At 49.0% G+C, this 23,452-nt stretch overlaps 2 protein-coding genes across 2 annotated transcripts; both read left to right on the top strand.

Annotated features, from left to right (window-relative positions):
• The first annotated feature begins 1,120 nt into the window (after positions 1 to 1,120).
• On the top strand, positions 1,121 to 7,634 carry LOC149332235 (uncharacterized). The gene is made up of 5 exons (XM_089557487.1): positions 1,121 to 1,130; positions 2,843 to 3,093; positions 4,131 to 4,271; positions 5,880 to 6,059; positions 7,449 to 7,634. The coding sequence occupies exons 1-5, from the start codon at positions 1,121 to 1,123 to the stop codon at positions 7,632 to 7,634; spliced, it is 768 nt and encodes a 255-aa protein (XP_089413613.1).
• Positions 7,635 to 10,783: 3,149 nt separating this feature from the next.
• Positions 10,784 to 22,796, top strand: LOC149332234 (neprilysin-1-like). Its single transcript, XM_089555715.1, has 4 exons — positions 10,784 to 10,871; positions 14,008 to 14,237; positions 21,010 to 21,153; positions 22,418 to 22,796. The coding sequence occupies exons 1-4, from the start codon at positions 10,835 to 10,837 to the stop codon at positions 22,766 to 22,768; spliced, it is 762 nt and encodes a 253-aa protein (XP_089411841.1). The 5' UTR covers positions 10,784 to 10,834; the 3' UTR covers positions 22,769 to 22,796.
• Positions 22,797 to 23,452: the final 656 nt, after the last annotated feature.

The following is a 23,452-nucleotide window of genomic DNA, read 5'->3' as shown; positions in this document are numbered from 1 at the left end:
TTAGAAACCTTATTGTTCTCGCGAAAACAAAATCGAAACCTTAGAGCTCTGTCCATACGCACCGCATCTCCCTCTGATTAGTAGGTGGCACACTTTTCGAATAATAATTAAAAAGTTCCCAAGCATAAAGCCTTTCTTTTGTGCTTTGAAAACTGGTATGTGTGACATCATCCTGTCATCGGCTCAGAAACAGCAGGTATATTCGGAGGAACGAAAACATACCGGCTTTTTGATTCTTGCGTCGCAGCACTTTTTGACGTGAGTGTAAACTGCAAAGGAATAAATGGCAGTGGTTAATCGCGCAGTGTACCACGCTCTCTAAGACTTAGAACGGTGTTTCTAAAAATGTATTTCTTGCTTCATGATTGTGCTTACGAGATGAAGGGGCACTAACTGCAGGATTTCTCTCACATGGGATTGCGGTGGTGACAGGTTATATCCTATTACGGTCCATCAATCTGCAGATGACGGCAGCGTCGCTACAGGAAGAAGCCATAGGGAAGGCGGCAAACAAGGTGCGGGCGATGGTGGGATCGACGCCGTCTCAGGAGGCATAGGGCCGAGGATTCCAAGGCCTCCCAAACCGGCACCTGGTCGTGAGTGAATATCCTGTCGCTCCTAAAACTACGCCTTGTACTTCGACGTTCCTTCTGTCGCTTAATTTCGCTCTTGTTGTTAGAAGTACCGAAAGCTAATGCAAGGCTCATTGAAAGATCACCGGGCGCAGACTTGAACTATCGCAATGGCGGAGAAATTCTAGAGGCCCGCGTACTGTGCGATGTTAGTGCACGTTAAAGAACCCCAGGTGGTCGAAATTCCCGGAACCTTTCACTACGGCGTCTCTATAGCCTTAGTCACTTTGGGATGTTAAACCCCATAAACCAAACCAACCAAATGTTTGTTGGATGTTGGGGCTTGTTGACAAACGGGATTGTGATGTAGACAGATGGGTGCGAGATATCTATCTAGTTATATGCTATCAAGTAGACAGAAATATTCATTTGCGCCCTTCGATCGGGTTGCTTGTCAGTTTCCAATAGAGTTCCATAATTTGATAACAAATATTTCGCATGAAGAGGTCTTAATTTGTTTTTAGTTTCGCTTTCTCTTTGTGTTCACTATGGCCCTGCGTAATTAATCTGATGCGTCAGTCTGAATTTCTCCTTTGTAATGGGAGATCGCTTAGCGTGGTTGTTCTCGGGTTGGTTTGGTTTGGTTTGGTTTAACGTCCCAAAGCTACTAAGGCTATGAGAGACGCCGTAGTGGAGGGCTCCGGAAATTTCGACCACCTGGGGTTCTTTAACGTGCACTGACGTCGCACAGTACACGGGCCTCTAGAATTTCTCCTCCAAAGAAATTCTTGCCGCCGCGGCCGGGATCGAACCCGCGTCTTTTGGGTCAGCAGCCGAGCACCATAACCGCTGAGCCACCGCGGCGGCCGTGGTTTTTCTCACTAATAGAAGTTGTTCTCACTAATAGAAGTAACAATGCTTGCCTAATCTATGAGCCCTTTCTTCATGTTGACGCAGTTTCCGCACACGCTAAGTTTTTGAGTACAAAGGCACTAAGGAAAAAGGGGTCTCTGCTGACGGCCCTACTAATTAGAAAAGCGTCACCGGCTGTGTTGGGTCTGTGACTGTGGCGTTCGGCTGCACGCTAAAGAACCCAAAATGGTTTAAATTAATTGGGAGCCTTTCACTACGGCGTCCCTAACTACCCATTTTCTTCTTCGCACCGTTAAACACCACAACGTTCAGTGAAAATGGTGGAAATAAAGCAAAAAGAAAAGCAATACGTTTTTAAGGTTGTCAGCGTTTTTCAGGATGGGTGTCATGTCTTCAAGCAATGACTAGTAGCAGGAGCAGAACAAGTCGCACCTGACTACATGCGTACAACCTGACAAGAAAAGCCGGGAACTATTGTGTTCATCTTGTTGCGTAATCTAAGGTTATCATGTAGTCACTTGGCTTACTGAAGGCGTTAAAAATAACACTATCTGCACCTAATAAAGCGCACTACGATTAGTTCACTAAAGTAATCTTCACAGGTAGGTTATGCGGCCACATCTCACACAAAGCGAGCGGGCAATAGTCGTCATAAGTCCTGTAGCGTCATACGTGTAATTTGTGCTTCCTTGACTTCCTGTTTCGGTGAGCCGTGTAGCCAGTCTGGACATTCCATCCACAAATTCTCCCTCCAGTGGCCGCAAGTCACACTCCTTCTTATAACTTTATTTCCCTTTTACATTGTGCCTAAGGGCAAACATCTCGAATAAAAAAAAGTCCCCGCAAGCCAGGAGCTACCAATCAAATCAATCAAATCGCGACACTCTGCGGCGCACGTACAGCGTGCGTCACAGTAGTTTTCGTGAGGAGGTATGGACTCTTCATTCGTCTTTAAATGTCGCTCAGATGATAAAAATGGCCTTTTACTGCAAGCTATTTTCATTTTGCCGTTAGTTTTGCCCATGTAGCTCCAACTATTGCGAAAAAGTGGCAGTGGCTTAGCTCGGCTATGGCAGGATATACGTAGCGAAATCAGAGGCGAGCGCCACGACGACGCAGCGGTGTGACGTCATACCAAACGGCGTCGGTGGCTCGGCTTTGAGGCGCGCGGTGTGACGTCATGCCAGATGGCGCGGCGAGCACGCGGCGTCCGCCAGCTGCGGCGGTTGCCAGGCAACGGCTCAAGGTCGGTCTCTGTGCCTCTTCGGAGCACCGCCACAGCCAAATCTCAAGTTTGTGCCCAATGTAGATTTCGCTACAAAAACAAACGTTCGTCGCGAAGCGGGCGCCAAGTGTACGAAAAATAACTGAGCATATTGTTTCTTCCACATCCACAGCTGCCACAACGACGGAGTGTCCGCCGCCCTGGACACATCCCAGGACTACTAGGCCCGGTGTTGTCACGCCCAAGGAGGGTCCTACCACTGAGGCGAGCTCCAAAGTAACCAGGCCTCCGCCCACTTCGAAAGGCGATCAGGTGGCTGCAGAGTGGATCAACGCGTCACTCGACTGGAGCTACCAGCCTTGCGACGACTTCTACAGCTTCGTCTGCAGGAGATTCGAAGGGGGCGAGGATGCCTTCAAGAAGGTGAGTTAGTTTTTGCTCACGTCTTTGGTACTCCTTTATTCTACCAACAAATGCCACATAAGGATAGGTCGGAGCTTTCTTTTCCCAACCAAGCGTTGCCAAACCAAAGTTAATCGCCCATGCTACTATAGGTCAAGAGGCTTTCATCCTTCCTCTCCTGCAATTTTTTGACCATGCATGCGGCTGCCTGCGATCGTTTTAACGCTCCATAGAACACTGAATCGCCAAACCACTAAAATTTACAATCGCATATGAACTGGAAAACCAACTATATACACTCTATGCCGTTAGATTAAAAAATATTCTGGGGGAAATCTCATGCTACTCCGCTAAAAAGGTGTTCTCTGACAATAAGTCACTTCCTGGCGGGTAAGGAGGTTAGGCAGAATGAAGCGCTGGGCAATTCCTCCGGATGATGTCCACAAGAGTATCCAGCAACATCGTTCACTCCGGCGACCTGATATGATCTGGAAGGAGCATGAAAGCACTTCAACGAGTTGTTACCGAAGCGATATTTACTAAATAGCGGTTAAAGATATTGCAGCTCTTTTACGTAGTACGTTAAGACGTTAGCCCCCGGCTAGAGCGTTGTAATGCAGAGAACTACAGCCCTTGCAGGATGTGCAACATATCCAGCCAACATTCCTTCCACCCCCCCACCCCCCGCCCCCTCCCTCTGCTCTAGGTTGGTCTTCTTCTCTTTTTGGATGTTGCCCAAAAGAATGCGCCCGCTATGCTTTGAGTATGCATGCTTTTTATGACGGTACCTTGTTTTCATCCACTCGAACACACACAGACTTCTGTTTCAGCAGAAGGGCTTAACTATGGGGATATATTAGACTAAATGCACTTTGACAAAAGTCCCGACAGCTTTCCTTCAAAGCCCGTGTCACCGTGAACAAACATTACGATGGCTGGATAAATATTAACCATATAGGCGATCGTCTGTTGTCACCGAGTTTAACGCTAGCTATATTATAGTTAGCTAGATAGACAATTCCGTCTGCTTATTGCTCGCACTCCTTTCTTCCAATCAGCTCCAAAACTACACAGACCGAGCTATCAAGGAGGAGCTCTTCGCCACCGAAGCCCCGCCCAAGGGTCAGAGCGCCGCGCAGAAGGCGGCTGCCCTGTTCCGGGCCTGCGTCAACCTCGGCTCTGATGCGAGATACTCCGAGGTACGGACGTGCCTCTAACTAAGCGGAAAATGTTTTGAAACTACCTTGTGCAGCCAAGACTAGCAACTTATTCTTCAGAGTTGACTGATAAAAGATGCTCGATGTTTGATGCGATGTTTTCCAGGCTGCTTCGCAGCTTCGCAACGGAACCACAAACCGATCGTGCTTCGATCCCTTTTTGTGCAACGACTGTATCCCCTGTTGTAGCTCTCCTAGGACCCCCGCTTTTTTAGGCTTGCGAAAAAAAAAACACGTTGTTAAGCCCAGCCACGTTGTGGAATATACCTCAGAGTTCCGCGGTCGGCACTCAGGAGCATTTGCATTATGCAGGCCTAGTGGTGTATTCTGAATGCCATTGCTTCTAAATGGCCCAAGCCTCTCCGATGTCAGTCCTATAAAATGGGTTATATGCGCCTACGCTTCGGTCCTTCTTTGCCACTTTCACTTTCTTCTACCGTTCCGCGTTGTGCGGCTCGGACGTTCACCAAAGTGGGGCTTTTTACCACAAAATTACTTTCCTTGTCAGCCACTTCACGTCGCTCAACTTCTATCATTTGTTCGGTTCGCAGTTTGAAAAGAATGTTCTTTTGAGCAATTAATGAACTGCACAATCCGTACATTGTCCTTATCAAGCAAAAAAAAAATAGAAAAAACTCACCGATGAATCATCCATTCAAAGCCCTAAATTTCTCCTCGAAAGCTTATATCATATTGCAACGCGCCTGAATATCACCGACAGTGGTTGACACACAGCCAGGCTGCCGATGAACTCGTTAACCTAACATAACCTAACCCTAACCTATTGGGAAAACTCATGCCACAAATTTCGGCGGTAGCAGCATGAATGCGCACGGCAGTGGTTGAGAATCAAACTGCCCACGGCTTTCGACATAAGGCCTCTCAAGCGCACGCAGACATCTCGAAGGTCATGGAAACTACCGCGCGCACATGATCACTGTTGTTCCAAAGCGCTCTTCCTGGGTCCCACGTTACCAGCAAAGTGACAAGCCTGCGTACCAGCGAAAACAAAAAACAAACAATGAAAAAATTAATTCGTACAGCTGATTGCATTGCGTTGGCAATGCGATAATATTAGAACCTGTTAATGCCTTTAGCACAAGTGACATCACTTATGGTCTTGTGAAAGTCACTTCCTTCAAGACAGTGGGGATTATCCGGTCGGGTGACGTCAATACGTTCCAGCCAATGGGCGAATTTTATGATCGACGACACATTTTTCTTTCCCGATTAGGCTTCTGACCTTCTCGCACTAATAAAGTAAACAAGCTCTGCTACAGTATTACTCGGCGCTTTCAGACGTACTCTCAAACCACAGTTCTCAGACGGTGTCGGCTAAGGACTGCACCTACGGTTATTTGAGAGATTTAAAATAGGTGACTTCAACTTGGGGGCCATTATTTTGATTGGATACGGTGGCTTTATGATATCTACGACCTGCAGACAAAGCCGGGCAATGCTGTGATTGGGTCGGGCGCTCGCAATGAATTTTTTATTGGGGGGGAATTGAGAAGCCTAATGGTACTTTGACTAGAAGCATGTTTTTCAAGTCCTCACTGATGGGCGCGCTTCTCACTCTCTCTCGTCCAGGTGGACTCTCTGAAGTCCTTCTTGCAAACCCTGGGCCTCGACCTGTCCGACATGCGCCCGGATCCCAGCTTCAACGTCGCCGACCGCATTACGCAACTTTCCTTCGTATACGGCCTTCCAACATACGTCGAGTTCCGTGTGCACCACTCGTTGCAGGATCACTCGCAACTGTACATACACGTACGCGACCTTCTGAACGAAGAGCGTAGATCCTTGATCATACCAAAAAGTGGCCTTACATTCCTGCGTTTTTCCGTGATTCGGAAATTACGTCATTTCGTTTTATTTTAGAGCGAAAGCTTTGGTTTACCCATATAGCCCTTCATTCTGGAGTGCACTCTACAGCGTCGGCCGTAAAATCCTAATTACTTAGCCAATTACTAACTCATTACATTAATATTTGAACTTAATTTATATGAGGACAGTTTATTTATTCGTTTAAATTAATATAAATTTAAATAAATTCCCACCAGAAATCTAATTGAATTTACCACTTGCCGATTCAGTTGCCGCCTCTCCACCCAAGAGTGGCTTCCGCTGACAGGTGGTAAGGTGCAGAGAAGGAAATACCTCTCTCTCCACATTTAGGATAAAGAGGGAAAGTGCTGGAGGAAAGAGAGCGAGAAAGGGTGAAAGGCGACGCGTAGCCTATTGCTTGGGAGGTTACGGTCAGAGCGGACGAATGCCCTACTAGAAGATGGCTGCCACGGGAGGACCCAAGAGGGTGGCTAGCGAAGGAGGAGGTTATGACGAGGGCGGAGGAATGCGCCACCTGAGGCTGGCTATCCCGACAGAATGCAGGGCTGAACTAAAGCTATAATAGTTTTCACTGATTCAACAACTTAGCCGGTGAGCCTACCTGTACAAATTTTTTTCATTTACAGGCGTTCAAATCCGCCTATTTTTCATCAAACACATGATCCTTCCGGTAGACATCCTTCTAATTGATTTGATGTGTGGTACGCTATCTAGAGTAGTTTCCAGAAAAAAAAATCGCGGTTTCGCATCCTAATATTTGCACGCGTTTTCGTCGTGGTGTTCGCAATTTCGTTTCACAGCAACGTGCACCAGTTTCAGATTACGTGAGGTGTTAAAAAATGTCAGCGTTATATCGCTTTACCGCGCGTATCATTCAAGATATTATGCGGTTTTCATGTTGAAAGATTGCTACCCTCCCAACAATTATGTGTTCTGAAATATAGGCAGCCGCTGTAAAAAAAGATACATGAAGAGATTTGTAGCACACGTACACTGTAGTGGTGGTCCCGTTAGGAACTAGGAGCATGTTTTATTCACACCGATTTCGTTTTTAAAGATCCTGGAATGGCATTAATGGGACAGTATGGAAAGCGGAACTTCTCATTCTAAATTTTTACAAAAATTGGAGGAGTCTAAAACTGCTCCTGCGCAATTTTAATGCTAGCTTGCGTACACAGTTACCAAGTGCACGAAATGGGAACGCCGCGGGAAAGGTCATCTCAAAGCAGGTTGCTTGCCCCTAAAGGTTATGCCTGTTGCCTTGGCCACTCTGGATAACACGCTCAATGACGCCCTGCGGCGATGCCGCAGGTGGAGATCAACACAGCGGACGAGGCATGGGTGCAGGCCAACCACTACACTTATCACGACGAGGTGAAGCAGGCGCAGTACTACGAGGGCTACATCCGCCGCTACGACCCGACTGTGGACACCTCGGCGCTCGCAGCCAGGATCGTCCAAGGCGAGAATATCGGTGCGCACATCTTTGCAGCCTAGTAAAGGGCTAAGCTAGTTGCTCATATTTGCCTCTGTTCACCTAAGTTCAATATCCATTCCAAATTTATTTGCACTTCATTCATTAATTCGTCTTTAATTCACCTTAATACAGCATTAACCACATTTTAATCGTACAATTAATCTTCATGCAGATTAATTCACAATTATTTCACAATTAATCCACTTTAATTCACCCTTCATTCAATCCAATGTACCGTTAATTAGCATTATAATCGCATCAATCCACCTTAATTCATAATTAATTCGCCTTAAGTCACAATTGATTTCGACGTTTCTATAATCATTAAGCATTGATTGGATTTCGATCAACTCCACATTTCCCATTGTTTCATCTCAGCAATTATTCCGAACATTAGAATTTCGCGCCACGCGTTGGCTCCGCCCACACTTCTGGTCACGTGATACTTCACGTGGTACTACACTTCTGGCGTTTCAAATTTGGCGCCATATTTGCCCTGGCCACGCCCACGTTTTGCACATTTTTAGCTCTAATTAATTAACTAATCCGATCGTCACCAAATTTGTTTGCGCCGCATCCTCACATCATCCTCTTTCCACTTAACCGCGGTGTTGACGATATCTCTTTCTAGTTCCCCACAATCGCTGAGGACATGTTTTGCTGACATGTTCGCTGTCGACATAGCCTAGTAATGCTTTCGAAATAATGGCTCAGAAGGGTGTTTAGACGGGATCACGGCGCTGTTCATCCACTCAGACAGCACAAAAATGTATCGAGACTAAAACAGTTTAATTGATACCTGTTAGAGATTTATTTAGCTGCTTGGCTCAAGAGTTAATCTTTAGAAATGCAGTAAAATTCCTGGCTGATTGACAAAAGTAATCAACGCAAAAGACTCAAAAGAGCGACGTGTCAATCCCTGGTAGTAACTCTCTGTACAACTGCAGAAAAAAGAATTAACATCTAGCCTCTCGTAGCTTTCTCCTGCAAAGCGTAAATTGTCCGGTTGCGAAATTGTTTTAGATGTTGACCTTGTCGTGCTAAGTACCGGGAATTTTGATCCGGTTTCTCGGTTCCTGCTAATATTTACTGTATATCCGGGAGCAAATTGTGTTTTTTATGCGATTTTTTTGTGTGTGAGGCTGAGAAATATTAGTCTGGTCACACGCTATATTCACCAAAGCACTTCGCAGTCTTCCGTCACTCTATCGAAGAAGGATGGACAGCTGGGCGAGTTTGTAATAATTCATCATGGGGGGGGGGGGGGGGGGGGGGACAGCGCGAAGAAGACGAAGGGAGAAGCAAGAAGAAGCGCTCGTCTGTGTAGTCTTCTTCCTTCGTCCTTCCTCTTTTTCGCGCTGTACCCTCCATGATGAATTCTATCGAAGCACTTGAATGTATTACATACAACGCTGTTGTTAGAGATGGTTCTCTCACCCGTCTAACATTTTTTTCCGCCGCAGTGCGTCGAACGATAGAAACTCTCCGGCAAACATTCAGACCGCCGAATACAACAACTGTGCGCGGTCTTGGAAGCTGGACAAGCAAGTACGTTTCTCCAGGTAGGCAGGGCTCCCCGTCCACGTTCTCCTACACGAAATTTCAGGGTATACCGAATGAGATGTTTCGGCTAGTGTGGCTCTCTTGACACACACTATATTTTCTGTAAATAGAGTGAAAACGTAGGCACCCAGAGAAATGTCTCTCTGTCATCGACCATTCCTTTCAGGGGAACATTGTAAAACATGTTTGAAATAACAACGGCGCAACCGTGCGCTCGACATTAAAAATAGCCCTTAACTCCAGTGTCGTCACCTCCATCGAAAGACGTCCTCTTACGCCTTTTGCCGTCTTTTTTATTAGTGTGTACTTCATTGGATGCACCTGCAATTTGTTAAGCCTAAAATCTGCTAACCTTTATCCCCCCCCCCCCCCCCATTGTAACACCTTACAGAGGAACCGGTGGGCATTTAAATAAATGAATGGGCAGAATGCCTGATCGTCCTTTCTTTTTTGTTCTTCTCACAGTACCTTTTTCAAACAGCCAGGGACAATGTAACGAAACCACATTGCTCGCATCAAAGCACCAAAACTGTTTTTACTTTTGCATTAAAACTGAAGACCCAGCTGATGGGATATGCCTCTAGCTAAAGGATACTTACAAACACTGATATTAACCGTAAAACTAATCATTTCCTCCTTATCATGGGGCATATATATATAATTCATGCTTTTTGTAGCTATCTTCATAAAACCATTCAGGGTATGAAGTTTGGGAAGCAAACTGCCAAGACAAAAATGTTATGAAATAATCATGCAACCATAGTTTTCCAATATGCCTGCAAATTACCGTGCTCAATGTCAAGGATTAATAATGCGTTGCTTTCTGACGGCCTCTGATTCAGAGTAACCAGGAATCAGCTCCCATCTACATACAGTCTATAAACAAAGGAAAATTAAGAATTTATAGACTTTAGTCTATGGGCCGTCTATAGAAAAAAGGAAATTAAGGTGTTTATAGACTTTTCTATAGTCTACAGACCGTCTATAAAGGAAAACTAAGGCGGTTATAGTCTTTAGTCTATAGATGGTCTATAAACCGTCTGTAGGCAAAAGGCAGTTGACACAATTAGAGACTTCCGTCAATAAATGGTCTCCAGACTGTCTATAAACAAAAGGAAAAGTAAAGTAAAGAACAGCTATTGTGTCTATAGATAGTCAGTAGAAAGTCTGTAGGCCATTTTTATAAGGGATGCATTCTCAAGGACGGTCACAGCACCATGCACGACACGCGAAGTTGCGTCAGGCTTAGTTCTGTGCCATCGGCTTGCCAATATGAGCGTAGTCGCTCCTAGCTCTCTGGGCACCTAACGCAAGGCTGCATGAGGAAAAAAATACATAAATTAAGAAAAGCGCTGAATTTTTTGTTGATCCGTTTTCTTTAGACCAATGGGAGCGGATGATCGCGCTCTACTCGGGCAACACGTTCACCGCCTCGTCCCGGCTGGTCCTGTGGGACGATGCGCCAGCGATCCTGGCGGTGCTCATGGACAACTCCCGCCTGACGCTTAACGACTCCCGGCTGCTGATGGGTTGGAGCCTCCTCCACCGACTGCTGCACTTGGCCCACGGCGAACAAATGATGGTGGAGACCGCGAAAACGGGGGTTTCAACGTTCGACGCCGTCACTGAATTCTGCTACAAAAAGGTCACCGACCTCATGGCAATGGCCGTCACAAAGCAGTACCTTAGTAAACGTGTGTATTACCTTTTTTCTTTATTCTTTCGGCTTCAAATTCATGGGCTTGAACGCGTGGAGATGGCCTCATGTACTGTCGCGAACAGGTTTAAGGCGACCACGGGAGCGCGTGTCAAATAGCCTTAGGCCCCGCAAGTGGCGACACGCGGCGACCGATTTTCGCAACTAGCTGGAAAGCATTCAATAGTCGCGACTGCTGCCGGCACCCTCTTTAATAGCGGCACACATCTGAGCCGTTGACCGCAGAGAACAGGGAGCATTTGGTAATTTCAATACCAATCTTGAGAAATGGAATCAAGCTGGGCGCAAGAATAAAGCAAAAACAAAGCAAATAGAGGCAAAGAAAGAAGGGATATTTATCACCATATTAGAGTGATTTGCCAATCTCTGCGGTGTTTCGGTAGCCAGCGCATATCCCTACAAATGCACTTCGAGGCTGTTTGCAATGCACTCCCATTCGCCCTCATAGTGTTCGCGGCAGTACTGTTATTGTGTACCCATCAATGGCAGATCGTTGTACCAAAAAAGGCGAAATAAATAAACGTATTTTTATTTAACCTCTACAATTAATAATGTCTTACCGGGCCAGGAACGAATTTTTTTTATTTGTACACGTTTTTCGAGGAGCATAGAAAGATTGGACTGAAGAACCACTGTACTTGCAGTATCTGTTGCCTCTTCATGTGTACAAATGTTGATCTAAAACCAGTATGCCTGAGTTATGCGCATTTCGGCTCTTTCTCGCGTGGCACTGGCATTCGCTGTGCTTATCACCTCCCGCAGTGGCTTAAAATATCTCCACGTGCAACTCTTTCCTTTCATAACTATAGAGCTAACCGAAGCTCTAGGCCTCAGAAACGCGGTATCAATCCAACATTCACTTCCAGGGCTGCCATGAACGACGTTCTGAAGGGAGAGCCGTAACACCAACGTTTTTATATGAAGCCTTTTGTTCAGGGATCATTGAACAAGTCTGAGTGCTGTGCAGCACTCACTACATCTAGTTCATTCGAGGCACTAATTCTTTCCTCCTGATCTGAGACCCAGCACCCCGGCATCGTTCAAACCTAACACCGTGCCGAGATCTTTAATGCCGAAAAAGAGCGAACAGGCACATGCAAATGGGCACAAAGCAATATAATGCTGTCACATTAATAAACAACTGTATCTTAAAGACGCGTAACTTAGGCAGCTTCATGCTGCTTGCCTTTTTTTCCGCATGGTGTCTCCTCTTCCACGTCTGCGGCCGTGCCACTCTCAACCGACGTTGTCGCCTCTTAGACGTCCCGCCGTCGGCGCTGGCGTCGGGATATGAAGTGTTCCAGGACGTGCGTCGTGTCCTTGAGCACAAGTTAAAGAACACGGCTTGGTTTAAGGACCCCGTGCGAAATGTCAGCTTGCGCAAGTTCGGTACCTTGCGCCTCACGTTCGGCTACCCGAAGGAGCTCTCCGACGAGTCCGCGGTGGAAGCGTTGTTCGGTGAGCATCCGGCGACCTGACCGACGCGAGTGCTTCGATTTGTGCTGCCATAAATACGGTCACATCTGAACCGTTTTTACGAGTCGTTATTTCGAGTGATTCATTCGCGGAAGTATTTGTCGAGTGGTGTAAGCTGCCATTGAATCCCTTGACTTATCAGAAGTGGTGATGATGGATTTCAATGGCACAAGGGCGTCTGAGGCCAGAAAGCGCCAAACGCAAGGTGAGGTCAATAAAATATTATAGTTTTGAGGGTTTTAAAAGAGCTGTAAAAATGTAGTGTATAGGGCTGAAAAAAAAATTAAAGTGGTTCAACTCTGCTGAACCGAGTTTTCACGTAGCGAAAGCATAGCGAACAGCTCTGGTTTATATGCCTCATATACCCTGACGTCACAACTGTAAATTGAACCACGTGACACCACACGATCACCATGTGGCTTCTTACCGCCCCCTACCGACAACTTGAGAGGTCAAAGGTCAAGGTCAAAGGTCAAGTGGTGCAGCACTAAGATGTGCCCCACATGGTAAGACAGATGTGCAAAGAAAACTTTCGAGGACATTTCAAGGTCATTCGGAGACTCACAGCAAAATGTGTGTTAGCCATCCTAGGGTAGCTTTCGCTACAAAAGATCGTTCACCGATAAGGTTCCGATAGTTAGCAGCTGCGTGCCCATGTCTGAGCAGTTGTGGCCGCTGCAGTAAGGATATAACCGTCCCGGCGACGCTGCTTCAAACGCAACCGAGGCGAAGCGTTGCACTCTGAACGCTGCACTTATGCAAGCGGAGGGACGCTGCCTGTAAACGTAGTGGAGGCCGAGAGTGGTAAGAACGCTGCACGTACGCCGTAGGCTGGAAACACAAATGTGGTGCGGATGGAAGAAAGGAAGAACGTTTTTCAGGACGCTGCCCGGAAACGAAGTGCGCCACAAATTCATCTCCCTTCCCGTACGGCACGGTTCAGGAGTCCGCCGAGATATGTGAGACAGATACTGCGCCATTTCCTTTCCTCAAAAACCAACCAACCAACCAACCACAAATTCTTCAGATCTGTTCCAATGCGTTTCTCGCACCACGAAGCACAAAGTGCAATCCTTCGGTAATAAAAGCGCAATCATAAAAGCGTCATGTGTGGTTTCATTATGTCATTAACCACGTCGCGAGAGAGAGAGAGAGAGAAAACTTTTATTGCTCTTTCAAGAGATTCGCGGAGATGAAGACTTCTTGGTCGTCCTGCTTGGGCGCTGGCGACTTGAGTCTTCGAGCAAGGGTGGGCCCTCAGTCCAGGGCTCCACTGAGTCGTGCCGCTTCAACAGCGTGCTGTACCAAGGCCCTCTGGACCTCGAGCTCGCTGCTGGAGAGACAGCTCTCCCATTGCTCCTCACTCGGTGGTTGAGAACCAGCTCGTGGTGATCACTATTCGTACCATTCTGGGAAGGTGGCTGTAGCATTTTTCCCTTCTGCTGCTGTGTTGGCTTTGCAGGTCGAGCGTTCAGGAAGACGGCAAGCCACGTTGCAGATGTTCTCTCTGCTTCTTTTAACCAGCTATTCTTTTGATCAATAGCACCTACGTGACCCAGACACGGGTCCGATAATTTGCACCAATAATAAATGTTCTGAGTGCACCATTATATTTCTTTTTCTCGGTCGTAATGCAGCGGACTTCCCTGACGTGGCCAAGTATTTCTTGGCTCCCTACCTGCAGTCTCTCCAAGTCTTGACGTACCGCGCCGTCAGAGGGAATTCCACCGAGAATTTCAAGGCCGCACAGATCGACGCAGAGTACAAACCACAAGACAACAGCATCACTATCACCGCGGGTATGCTGCTACCGCCGGTCTTCATCCTAGGTGCAGCTGCGGCGATGAATTACGGAGGATTCGGCCAGGTACGATAGTGCTTCGGAGAGAGAGAGAAACAACTTTATTGCCATAGATTGGCGGGATTTAGGGCAGGTGGGCTTGGTGTGGCCCCCAGGTGGGGGCGACTTCCTGGGCCCACGAAATGAGTGCCAGTTGGATGCTCTTGTCTGGCCTTCTGAGGAGTTGGTTCCATCCGTCTTCGGAGGGAGCTGGCAGTAAGGTTCGAGGGGGCGGATTTCCCGCGCAACCCCAGAGGATGTGAGCCTGGGTGGTGATTTCTCCCTGTTAACAATTTTGGCAGACGGGGTCGTATTCCCCGTCTGTGATGAGTGAAAGTCTAGAATGGCTAAGGATAGAGTGTGTCTGCAACCTGCGGAGCAAGGTGGCTTGCGCTCGATTCAAGTCGGGGTGTGGAGGCGGGAACTGGCGTCTCATCTCTCTGTAGAGGTTGGTAATTTCGGCAAAGGTCTGGGGAGCCTCGGCAAGAGCGTCTCGGTCCGTGGGGCCGGCCGCCCGGTTGGTTAGTCCTCGGGCTAGTCGGTCGACCCCTTCGTTTCCAGAGTTTCCCGCGTGAGCGGGTACCCAGACCAGGTTGATCTTATGGTCGGGAGTGCAGCCGCGAAGGATGCGTGCAGCGGGGTGACAGATAAAACCTGCCGAGTAATTTTGTATTGCTCTTTTGGAGTCGCTGAGGACTGTACGCGTACGTGGGTCAGCGATGGCTAGCGCGATGGCGGTTTCTTCTGCCGCTGTCGGAGAGTAAGCTACTACTGTGGCGGCGGTGACGAGAGTAGACTGTGGCGTGGTTGCACAAGCCACGTATGTGTTTGCACTTTGCCGTGCAGCATCTACGTATATTGCGTGTTCGTCGGCAAGGTATGTGGCATCTAGTGCTTGGGCTTTCAGCTGACGGCGCGTGTCATGGCGGCCAGGTAGCATGTTTTTGGGGATTGGTTTTATAACTAGGCGGCTATAGACCCCTATCGGAATGGGCGTCGTGGGGTGGGCGTCGCCTATGGGGTTGATGTTGAGACGGTCAAGTATGTGCCGCCCGTGTTTAGTGCGGGAGAGGCGGTGGATTTGGGCGGTCTTGTGTGCCTCTATGAGTTCTGTGAGCGTGTTGTAGATGCCGAGTTGGAGGAGGCGCTGTGTGCTGGCGTACTGAGGTAGCCCCAGTGCCGCTTTGTACGCTGAACGTATAATGCTGCTCACAGCTTCCTCGTCCTTCCGGCGGAGGTGATAGTAGGGGTAGGAGTAGACTATCCTGCTAATGAGGAAAGCTTGAGTGAGCCGACAGAGGTCATCCTCCTTCATACCTCTGCGGCGGGTGCTGATGCGGCGGATGAGGCCGTTGATCTGATTGGCTGTGGTGCGGAGGCGCTGAATGGCCTCCGAGTTTTGCGTGTTGTTCTGTATTAACATACCCAGAACGCGGATGGTGCGGACCGGAGGTATGGGATGTGTGTCGACTTGAAGCACAATAGGTTCTTGCGGGTCGGGGACGGGCAGGCGAGCTCGTCTGTCCCTGATGACTAGTAATTCGGACTTCGTGGAGGAGCATGTGAGCCCGTTCGCCTGTACCAAAGGAGTGTACTTTATCGATTGCGGTTTGGAGGGAGTTTTGGATTTCCCCGTCAGAGCCAGAGTTGGTCCACAGGGTGATGTCATCGGCATATATTGAGTGTTTAATGTGAGGTATCTCTTCCAGGAGCGCAGGGAGGCCTCTCATTGTAGTGTTGAAAAGGAACGGAGATAGGACTGCTCCTTGTGGTGTTCCTCGGGTGCCTAGTGTGATCTTCTCGCTGTGAAGGTCTGCAATGTGAAGTTCTGCTGTACGGTTATGAAGAAAGTCGGCGATGTAGTTGTAAGTGCGAGTGCCTACATTCATTTGTGAGAGGTTTGCCAGGATGGAAGCATGTGACACGTTGTCGAAAGCCTTGCTGACATCTAGGCTTAGGATGGTTCGTGTAGCTCGGATTGGTCTCGGATCGAGGATGTCGTGTTGGATTTGCCACATAATGTCTTGAGTGGAGAGGCCGGTTCTGAAGCCGATCATAGTGGGGGGAAAAAGGTCCTCTTGGTCTACGTGAGTGTGGAGTCTATTGAGTATGACGTGTTCCATGACCTTTCCCAGGCAGGACGTGAGCGAGATGGGCCGAAGGTTGCCCAGCTCGAGTCGTTTGCCTGGCTTAGGTATGAAAATCACTTTGGCATGCTTCCAGGTGTCTGGAAGGCGACCGTCATGCCAGTGTTGGTTGAAGAGGTCCGTGAGTGCCTCGACGGACTGATCTTCAAGGTTACGAAGCATCTTGTTGGTTATGTGGTCGTCGCCAGTGGCCGCGGTGGTTTTAATCTGGTTGAGGGCGGCGCGGACTTCTCCTGCCGTGATGTCGGCGTCCATGTTGGTGTTCTGAGCACCTGTGTATCCTGAAGGGATGGGAGTTTCAGTGGAAGTATTGATGTATTTGTCTTTCAGGGTAGCGAGGAGTTCCTCATTTGTTCCCTGAAAAGCATGTATGACACGGGTGAGGTTCTTGTGAGATGTGGATTTGGTGTGATTTGGGTCCAGTAGATGTCTGAGCAAGAACCACGAGTTTTTGCACCCTAACTGGCCGTTAAGACGGTCGCAGGTTTGATGCCATTGCTCCTGACTCAGTTTGACGAAGTAAGCTTCGATCTCTCGCTCGAGGCGAACGAGACGGAGCTTGAGGGGTCGATTGTGTTTTTGTCGGAGCCAGCGAGCGCTAAGACTGCGCTGGGCCTCCCACATGTGTATGAGTTTGGCGTCGGGAGAGGGGCCATCCTCGTCCTGGGTAGTCGTGGAGGTGGCATTGGCGGTGTCTTCGAGCAGCGAGTTTGTCCATATGTCCAGGTCGTCTATGGGGGCCGAAGTGCGTTTGGCGCGCACGTATCGGAAGGCGTCCCAGTTAGTGTGCCTGATTGTTCGGTTGGGGGCTTTGCTGTGTGTAGCCGTGAAGGTTGTGCTGAAAACATAGTGGTCGCTACCTATGTTCATGCCGAGGTTTTCCCAGCGTGCGTCTGGGATGTTGCGGGCGAAAGTGAGATCGGGGCAGCTGTCCTGTGTGACACTGTTTCCAATGCGAGTAGGCCTGTCGGGGTCTAGGAGTAGTGTCAGGCCCAGTGTTTGGGCTGTCTCCCACACTTTGGCTCCCTTACGACCGCATGCTTTGCGGGGGTAGCCCCACTCGGTATGCGGCGCGTTGAAGTCACCTAAGATGAGTAGCATCCCTGTTTGTGCAGTCGCGCAGGCCTTACGAACGAGGGTTGCCACTCGTGTGCTTTTGTCGCTAGGGGGGCTGTAGACGTTGAGGATGTGGAGCGGGGCTTCTGAGCGACTGTTCGGTAGGACCTGTACGAAAGTGTGCGGAACCTCGGGGTAACTAAGGTCTATATGATTAGCTGCTAAATTTCGGTGGACCAGGATGGCGGTGTTGGGCCGGTGGTCTGGTGTCGTTTGTTGGTTATATGCGGCGTAGCTGGTAAGTTTCGTGTCCATGTATGTTTCCTGGAGTGCGATGATGTGGGGGGTGTGCTCCAAGGCTCGCCGCTTCGCCTTGAAGCCCCTGCAGTTCCATTGCCAAACTGTGAAGGGGGAGCTAGCCATCGCGTTTCCCGTAGGGTTCGGGGCGCTGTGATAGCGCGACGGGTGATTTAAGAATGCCGCCTGCACGTGAGCGCGCGGTTGCACTCTCCGATGTGGCGACAATAATGGGTGATGGGTAGTTAGGAGGGGTTGTCGACTTCAAGGGGGTTGCTGATGCCGAGAGATTCGTAAGGGTATCGAGTCTGGCATGAAGGGTTTGGATGTTGGCTGCCATTGTGGCGCAGCTTTCTACTAGACGGTCAATGGTGGGGGCGAGTCGAAGGAGGGCGCCCTCGAATTGGGCCATTCGCGCATCAGCTGCCTCGAATTTGGCATCTATGTCTGCTTGTGAAGAGGGGGGAGGTGCTTTACGCTTCGTGCGCTTAGACTGCTCAGTGTCCATGCGTGGATCACCTACAGGGTCGGATGTGGGAGCGTGAGCCACCTGCTGCGGTTGCAATTTGGGGCTTGCCTGTGCTGATTCTAGGCTATGAATTTTAGCGTTTGCTTTGGCCAATTGTAGCTGTAGTTCCTTGACCATGTCTGCCAGCTCCCTTACCTGTGAATCTGGTGGAGAAGCGGTGACTTGTGCAGGAGTCTTCCATGCAACTTGTTTGGCTGCTTTGGTGTCCGGCCGGGCTTGAGGGCTGGCCCCAGAGCTGCGTGAGGCGGATGTGGAACGGCTGCGAGTGCGGCTGGAAGGGCTGTCGCTGCCGTCGCTGCCAAGCGGAGGGAAGGAGCCGTCCCGCAGTAGGTTGTGGTCGCCGCGTTTGCGGTCTCGGGACCGGGACTGGCGTCCGGGGTTTGCCGAGTTGGAGCCGGTATCGGTGTCAGTGACCGACGGGGAAGACTTGGGCCGAGTGGAGGACGTGAACCGGTATTTGCAGCTTCTGCTGCCTGTAGGGTGGGCACCTTTGCAGACGATGCATGAGGCTTGGCACGTGGGCGGTTGGCCAGCTGGAGGAGGGTCATGGGCTGCGCCACAGCGTCGGCAGGTTGGTTGTCGCGGGTGGGGGCACACATCCGCCCTGTGGCCTAGCTTCCGGCAGTTGAAGCATGCCTCCGGACGGCTTTTGTAGGGGAACACCTCAAAAGTGAAGCCGAGATACCTCACGTAGCGGGGTAGCTTGGCATTGGCGATAGTCACCACGAAATGTCGTGTGCGGCCCATGCGGCGTGCGGCGACTACGGGGAGATCGGGGTTTCGAGCTTGGAGCTCAGCGAGGATCTCAGCGTCGGTCTCGTGACTGTAGGCTCTGTATATGATTCCTCGAACGGAGTCATCGGGGGCTGGGGCGTACGTGGCTACCCGGATGGCGTTGGAGTCAATGGTTAAAATTTGTATTTTAGCATACAGGAACGCCCGTTCTTTGTCTGGTGTGCTGATGGTGACAGTGTTGTTTGTGGGGTGGACGCGGACTTGGTCGGCGGTGATTGCAAGGCGGCCGTCGATCTTGGCGGCGTTGTAGATGGCCATCGCCAATTTGGCCGGGCCGACTGCGTTGAGGTCGACGGTACCTTGCGGTCGGAAGACGATTTTGTAATCCTCTGTTGGCAGGCGAGGAAGTGGTCGTCTTTTAGTCGGCGGTGGTGGACGGCCGCGGGGTCGTTGGTCCGACAGGACAGTGGTGGCTGCGGGCGTTTGGGTGGTGGCCGGCGGCGTTGCCGGTGGTGGCGGGCGTCTGTAGCGGCGTTGCATTTCGAGCGCCGTCCAAGTGCCATCGGCCAGCTCCGCGGCGGTAACATCCGTGCCGGTGACTGTGTACTGCATCTTTAAATGCAGGGAAGCGCCGTCGAGGCGAAGCGGGCGTCGCCGCCGCAGGTGGGAGCAGAGCACGCACTAGGCGTGCTGAGCCGTTAGGCCTAGCTCCCGCGGTCGGGCGTGGCCGCAAATCGGCCGTAAAGTTGAAGGAACTCGCCTGAAAGTGGTTAAAAGTCCCACAGGTGACGCCGGATGGGTGGCGGGCCGTCCTGTGAAAAATTGGTGGCTGTAAATAGCCGAAAACTGGTGAAATCGCCGGAAAATCGCAGACCGCGTATAAGATGCGTCCGCTCGCTCCGAGCGCAGTCGGCGTTCCCCAGCGCAATCTAGTGCTTCGGATGTGTGTCACCAGACATCCTTGGGAACTGAGCGAACTATTACGTCTATTAAGCAATACCATGGGTGGGTGCTAAATTTCACGCAGCATGGTAGAGAGAAATGTATACAGCAGTACGTAATGATGCGTCATTGGTGCTGAATCTTTCGAGTCTTGTCTCGTGAAGGCATTACCATACTGCAGTTTTTCGATTTGATCCTCAAATCCCGCGTTCTACAAAAGAAGCCATAGTTTTTGTGAGGCAGTCTACCTGAAAATTTATTTCGAAGACATGATTTTTAGTTTCTTCTATTAAGGCATAAAAAAAGAACAGTAAGAAATACGTAAATGAGTGACCATGCAATAGAACAGTCGCGCTCAAGATTTTTCTACGACCTGACAATTTGCACCTAAATTTTCAGCGTATATTTTGTCTTCTCGTTTATAAAGTTCAAGCGACGGAATGCAAGAGATGCGTTGCAGAATTCAGTGCCGGAATACCTTATGAAACAGACCTGGCTCTGCAATAAACCGCAGTTTTTCTAAACGTGGATGAGGAGTCCCGTTAGGAACATCTAGACACTATGAGTGCCGAAAGTCTGGGAACAAATATTCTTGTATTCACCGTGCGTTCAACTGTCAGTTATACAACGGTCATTTACGGAGCAGGGTACATTTTATTAGTATTACCTAGCCGTTCTCTGCGTTACGAAATTACGTCACATCTTCTCACTGCAGTAAACATTCAAATAGCGTTACCGAAGCGCACAATTTCTCGCAGTCAACGCAATGGCCTAAATCATATTCGCACTCCACCACCCTTAGCCTAAATGCGTCATGCCGGTAATCGTCTACTCGAAAATCGCATGAAATCTTGGATATCTTATCCGCATCTATAAAAACTATGTTATGCGCTTACATTTATCCTGTCACTATCTAATACTAGATTTAACCAGTTCTGGAATTAATTACTCCTTCAACTTACCAACGTGGACTACTTTGGTTGAGCAGTACCGTGGAGGTCATCCGCAACTTGATAATTTTTTTCCCCTCTCTGCAAGCATCCCTTTATTCAGCTGGAGATATCAGCTTGAGTGTTGTTCGGTTTTCTTCCAGATTGTCGGTCACGAAATGATGCACGCCTACGACGTCCGGGGTATCAAGTTGACTCACGAAGGCCGTGCGGCCAAGTACAATGTTACGGACACACTGCAAGAGTACGAAAAGAAAGTGCTCTGTCTTCGAGCCTCATATGAAAAGGTGCGCACTTTTTACCCCCCCCCCCCCCCCCCCTTTAAACGTGATGCTCGCGGAAGTTCAGTTGAGCAGTTAAGGAGTATAAGCAAGTAAATTACTTACGAAAAATAAGAACAATAATAATAATGGCTGGTTAAGAGCAAAGGAAAGACGGAGTGACCATGAAATCGACTCGGTTCGTCTACCGAGCCGGAGTACCCGGGTTCGAACCCCACCGCGGCGGCCAATTTTCGATGGAGGCGGAACGCAAAAGGCGCCCGTGTGCTGTGCGGTGTCAGTGCACATTAAAGATCCCCAGGTGGTCTAAATTATTCCGGAGGCCTCCACTACGGCACCTCTTTCTCTCTTTCTTCTTTCACTCCCACCTTTCTCCCTTCCCTTACGACACGGTTCAGATATCCATCGAGATATGTGAATCAATCAATCAATCAATCAATCACCTTTATTTCCTTTGAGAAGGAGGAGCACAGGACTAAAACCTCGGAGAGCTTGACGAGGTCCCTACCCCTTACTAGTCGGCAAACAGCAAGATGACAGCCAGTCGTACATCAAAGTTACAAAAACAGACAAGTATCAAAGACACACTGGAAGTGGCAAACACAAAATGAACACAAACAAAAATGCCGGTGCAAATAATTAACAGTATAAACAGAAGCTGTCGCGAACCAAATGGAATTATTTTAGTCCTGCAAAAAAAACAAGTTGGCAAAAGCGTTTGACGATATCGTTTTGGTTACAGGTATGATCAAACTCCACTCGGTTTAGTAAATTTAGCATTGAGGGCAACGTGTAAGATAAAGATTGCTCATCGTAGGATGTCGTAGAGGTGGGCACGGACCATATTTCTTTGTATCTGGTTTGACGATCACTTGTGTTCACCTGTAGTCTTGCAAGACGAATTGCATAATCCATATGAAATTTAACGAAAGCTTTATAGCGTACAATCAACCTATAATTGTATAAACAAAACACAGGAAGAATATCAGTCTTTGAAAAAAGAGGCTTCGTGGAGGAAGTGCAATGTACTATCGCGCTCATTCGTGCGTATCGTAAGGGTATTTGCAGAGTTGCAAAGGACGGCTAAGTCACTTGCACCGCTATCGCGTTCGGCTGCCTAAGGGTTGGTTATGATTTTGCAGTTTTAAGAAGGGCATTTCCTCTCTCTTTTTTCTTTAATAACATCCACCGCACTATGTGGGCTTTCGGAGTTTAGTATACGTGTTCTTGCTGCGGCCGCATATCAAGTCTATATACTGTGCGCGTGCAGGCGGAATCATCACGGGCGAGAACATTAGACCAAACGATAGACGCGGAAGGATTCGCCGACTTCGTGGGCATCCTGTTGGCGCACGAGGCGTTTCGCCGCCTTTCGGACGATCAGCGGACCAGGACTGTGCCTGACGTGGGACTCACCGCCGACCAGGCTTTCTTCGTAGCGCACTGCATAAAGTGGTGCAACGCGGACAAAGTAAACAGAACTCGGGTATTCAGAGGAGCTTACTGGCACAGCCGCTCCCGATGCATAGTGCCTCTGCAAAATGTGCCCGAGTTCGCCCAGGCGTTCTCCTGTCGGCGTGGGGACTATATGAATCCCGACAACAGGTGCGACTTCTGGTAGAGTGGCGCGGCCAACTGTAGTAAGAACAAAGGCTGCCATGGACTATTCACAGTGCCACGGTCCATATTTTCGCATGTCAAATTTCGTTCATGTGGAAAATGTCAGACACAGCTATCCGTACTAAACTCTTTGTTCCACTCACTTCTACCCTCGGCTTCTCGCTTCCTACGTTGAGGAATCTCGTAGGTTTTCTTTTTTATTTGCCGCATGTGTCCAGTTCTCAAGCAAGTGCTTGTTCCATTCTGTTTATGTACTGACAAATGCATAATGTCACACTTTCTTTATAAAAATTGTTATGTATAAACATCTTTGAAAACATACCAGTGAAATAAAGTTTTTGCGAAGGTTGCTTCCCTCAAGCGGGCAGCATCGCCGTATGGTTCACTCAAAACGTTATTTACTTGCTTGAAAAGCGGTCATATATGTAGAAGGGAGGCTACCAGTATACTTCTAGAATTGTTTCAAGGCTCGGATCTGAAATATGAATGGGGCCAGCAGCAGTTGACTATTGTGGGAGGTTGTGTGCGTAGTTATATAGACCTGAGAGGTCACTGATCTGTGCCTCAGGTTCCCGTTCTTAATTAGTATCCAAGTGTCACTACGGCGGAAGAATTGCAGGCAGATAACCGCAAGACTAACCCCTCAGTAGCTTATACACCTCAATCTAAACCATTGGTCACAGCG

The sequence above is a fragment of the Amblyomma mixtum genome, chromosome 8 (assembly GCF_055824585.1).
Source record: "Amblyomma mixtum isolate Tamu chromosome 8, ASM5582458v1, whole genome shotgun sequence".
NCBI lineage: Eukaryota > Metazoa > Arthropoda > Arachnida > Ixodida > Ixodidae > Amblyomma > Amblyomma mixtum.
The sequence above is the reverse complement of the archived record's forward strand: the minus strand, read 5'-3'. Positions and strand labels throughout refer to the sequence as shown.